Source organism: Bison bison, unplaced genomic scaffold (genome assembly GCF_000754665.1).
Source record: "Bison bison bison isolate TAMUID 2011002044 unplaced genomic scaffold, Bison_UMD1.0 scf7180017864289, whole genome shotgun sequence".
Taxonomy (NCBI): Eukaryota; Metazoa; Chordata; class Mammalia; order Artiodactyla; family Bovidae; genus Bison; species Bison bison.
Genome location: NW_011494861.1, coordinates 6,965,662 through 6,969,161, shown reverse-complemented (window position 1 = coordinate 6,969,161; position 3,500 = coordinate 6,965,662). Strand labels below are relative to the sequence as shown.

Below are 3,500 nucleotides of genomic sequence, written 5' to 3'. Positions count from 1 at the left end.
CCAGAGTGCCCCCACCTGTGTCCAAAGCCTGCAGCCTTTCTGGAGGGGAGGACCTGAGGGATCAGGCAGCTTGCCAAGCAGGGAGGCTGTGGGTGGGGATTCATGCAGGATGAGGCTCTGGGCCTCCCTGGGCAGAGTCCTGGTGTCCCGTGGCTCCTGGGATGGAGCTCATGCCCTCTTTTCCCCAGGCAGCCAGAGTCTGTTCTCACAGCTCAGGCAGGCTGGCCTCAGCCTAGCCTGTTTCCTTGGCTCTGGGATCAGGCGTGTTCCCAGCTGCAGGGGCACTAAGGGGACTGCTTCTTTTGGTGACGCCTGTGTCCCTGCCTGGACAGGAACGAGCGGCCATACGTCTGTGAGTTCTGCAGCCACGCCTTCACCCAGAAGGCCAATCTCAACATGCACCTGCGCACGCACACGGGCGAGAAGCCCTTCCAGTGCCACCTTTGTGGCAAGACCTTCCGCACCCAAGGTGAGGCAGGCCAGCCCCTCCCTGGCTCAGGGCTGAGGCCCGGCGGCTGAGCCCCCCTCCTTGTCCCCACAGCCAGCCTGGACAAGCACAACCGCACCCACACCGGCGAGAGGCCCTTCAGCTGTGAGTTCTGTGAGCAGCGCTTCACAGAGAAGGGGCCCCTGCTCAGGCATGTGGCCAGCCGCCACCAGGAGGGCCGGCCCCACTTCTGCCAGATCTGCGGGAAGACCTTCAAAGGTACCTGGGCCTGTGGAAGGCCATCGCCCTGCCCTACCCTGGGCGGAGGGAGGGCCAGGACCTTTCCCCTTTCCCCGGGAGAGGCTGGGCGCAACAGTGGCTGTCACACGCTCCTTGGCAGCAGAACCCTCTTGCCAGCAGGGAGTGGGTGGAGGCTCCTGAGGGCCCCAGGCTGTAGAGACTTAAGGGTGCCACCCGAGAACCTGGCAGGGCCGAGCCTGCCCACTTCCTGCGTCCCCTAACCCCGGCCCTTCCCTCCTGTAGCTGTGGAGCAGCTGCGCGTGCACGTGAGGAGACACAAGGGGGTCAGGAAGTTCGAGTGCACTGAATGTGGCTACAAGTTCACCCGGCAGGTAGGCCTGGCTGCCTTGCCTCCTCCCGCCCCTTCGGGCCCCTGAACCCTCCTCCCTCTGCACCCAGCCTGAGACCCCCTAACCCCTAGGCCCACCTGCGGAGGCACATGGAGATCCATGACCGGGTGGAGAACTACAACCCCAGGCAGCGCAAGCTCCGGAACTTGGTCATCGAGGACGAGAAGATGGTGGTGGTGGCACTCCAGCCGCCCCCCGACTTGGAGGTGGGCTCAGCCGAGGTCATCGTGGAGTCACTGGCCCATGGCAGCCTGGCCTCCCAGCTCCCTGGCCAGAGACTGTGTGCGGAGGAGAGCTTCACGGGTGCGGGCGTCATGGAGCCCTCGCTCATCATCACGGCCGCCATCCCCGAAGACTGTGACACATAGCCCCTGACCCGTGCACGGTCCCCTTGGTCCCAGCCCCCAATAAACCACAGGGCTTTGGACTTGACCATTCCAGCCCATCTAGTGGTCTGTTCCCATGGAACCTGGGCTCCGGGAGGAGCTGCTTTCCTGCCATGTCCTCTAAAAGAAATGGGGCACTGCCTGATCTGTGCACCCCAGATCTTGGCCAGCAGCTTCCCCAGGTTGTTGGGAAACCTCAAGGGTGAAACATGGGTTGTTAGCTTTGGGGGCCATGCCTCTGGCTCGGGGCACTTTAATTTTTCTCCCGTCTGGGTTTTAGAACTGCACCAGGTGGAGCAGTAGTGTTCCTATAGCACAGCTTCAGCGATGCCAGCTAGAGAGGGCGGAATTCATCACTCAGCCTCTGGAGTCAAAACAGGGTGGCTGGGGTCCTGATGATGGTGGCTGGCCAAGACGGGGGCCCAGTGAGCGTGCAGCCGAGTGGATCTGGGGCTGGAGGACGGGCTTGTGGCTAAGCATACTCTGGATCCTAGCTGGTGGAGAGACTACGGGCAGGTCCCTGGGGAGAACCTTGTCCAGGAGGCTGGCTTGAGGAACAGGCAAGGCCAGGCCTAGAAGGCCAGAGGCCCGGGTAGCACCCAGGTTCCACAGCTGTGGGAAGAAGTGCGTGGGCTCAGGAGGCCACTTGCCTGCACCTATTCCTCCCCAGCTCCTTCGTGATGTCTGTGACCTGGGGCAAGTGACTAAGCGTTTCATTTCCTTATTTTTAATGGAATTAGTGATAGTGCATGCTTCGTGAAGTGAAGTCACTCAGTCGTGTCCAACTCTTTGCTTCATAGAGAAGGATTAAATGAGGGAGCCTGCTCTTCCAGTCCCAGGACTGGATAACAGACCACCCAGAACTGCCCACGGGCTGGGGGGCAGGTCTGCTCTCAAGATGGCTCACTTGTGTGTTCCTGAGAAGGTGGCCCTGGCTGTGGGCCGGGTGCCCCTCCAGGGCTTGCCTGGGCTCCACCAGAGCATGGTAGCTGAGTGCCGAGAGCACACGTCCCAACAGGCCAAAGCTGCCTGTCTGTGATCCAGCCCTGCAAGTCCACAGTGTCCCCCCGCCACATTGCGTCGGTCCAGGCAGTCACCACACATCATTCCTCAGGTTCAAGGCTAGGGAACGTGGACCCCACCACTCACTGGGGGTGTTGGAACCTACACACTTCACAGCTGCCTCACCCGGAGTGTGCCCTTCTGCTCACTGCTTAGCTTGGCAGTGTGCGCACAGTCAGCGGCAGTGACAATCACGACCCACCACTCACCTCCTCACTGGAGGATTCCCGAGGCACCTGCCCCATCCTGTGCTGAACACCTCGGACTTGAGGAAGGAAACTCCATTTTAGAAGCAGAACCCATCCAGCAGTCTTTCCTGTTACTCCTTGACCACTAGGTAAAGAGGTAAAGATAATATTCAAGTGCAGTGACTGCCAGCCAGGTCATGAGCCACTGGAGATGGCCTGGGGACTGAGGCGGACCTGGCCTCAAGATTCCCCCTTCCTGGCTGGGCACTGACTGCTTCCTTGGGTTCAGTGGGCTCTGCAGACATGAGGAATGTTCCAAGCTTCTCAGCCTCTTCTAGGGGGATCTTCTATTTTAAGGGCCCGCAGTTTACCTGCTGCAGAGATGGGGATCTCACCACCACTTGGGACCCCGATTTCAGGAAGGGGGCGCAAGGCAGTGAGCAGAGTGCCCTGAAGTGGAGTCAGGAGGCTGAAACAGCTCTTGGCCTCCACCACCCACCTTCTTCCCACCTCCAGGGCTCAGCCTCCTCTTTCCACTACTTCCTGCCTTGTAATGACAGAGACGAGAAAGGGCTTGAAAGGCTATGCCCCCAAAACTACCAGCACAAGTCCTGGGCGCTTCAACCTCGCCCCCGTTGCCTGTGGGTACAGGGGCAGCTGCATTAATGAGTATTACACACGCTCCTCAAGTGCGCCTTTGTTCCCCTGCCCCATGTGCCTGGCCTCAGCCCGTAAGGTGCCAAGACCCGGCAGCAGCAGGATGGAGGCGATGACACCAGACATAGGA

The 3,500-nt window shown here is 60.5% G+C and overlaps 1 protein-coding gene across 3 annotated transcripts in view; it reads left to right on the top strand.

The window, feature by feature from the left end:
- Positions 1–1,509, top strand: part of ZBTB48 (zinc finger and BTB domain containing 48) — an 8,373-nt gene extending 6,864 nt beyond the window's left edge. For 2 of the 3 annotated variants that reach the window (XR_826115.1, XR_826116.1), the window contains exons 8-11: positions 1–469; positions 542–706; positions 971–1,059; positions 1,149–1,509. Coding sequence is in view for 1 of the 3 variants with exons in the window: in XM_010849946.1 (XP_010848248.1) it covers positions 333–469; positions 542–706; positions 971–1,059; positions 1,149–1,445 (688 nt within the window). In the remaining 2 variants the exon portion in view is untranslated. The remainder of the gene's footprint in view (positions 470–541; positions 707–970; positions 1,060–1,148) is intronic. The other variant, XM_010849946.1, reaches the window with a different exon arrangement.
- Positions 1,510–3,500: the final 1,991 nt, after the last annotated feature.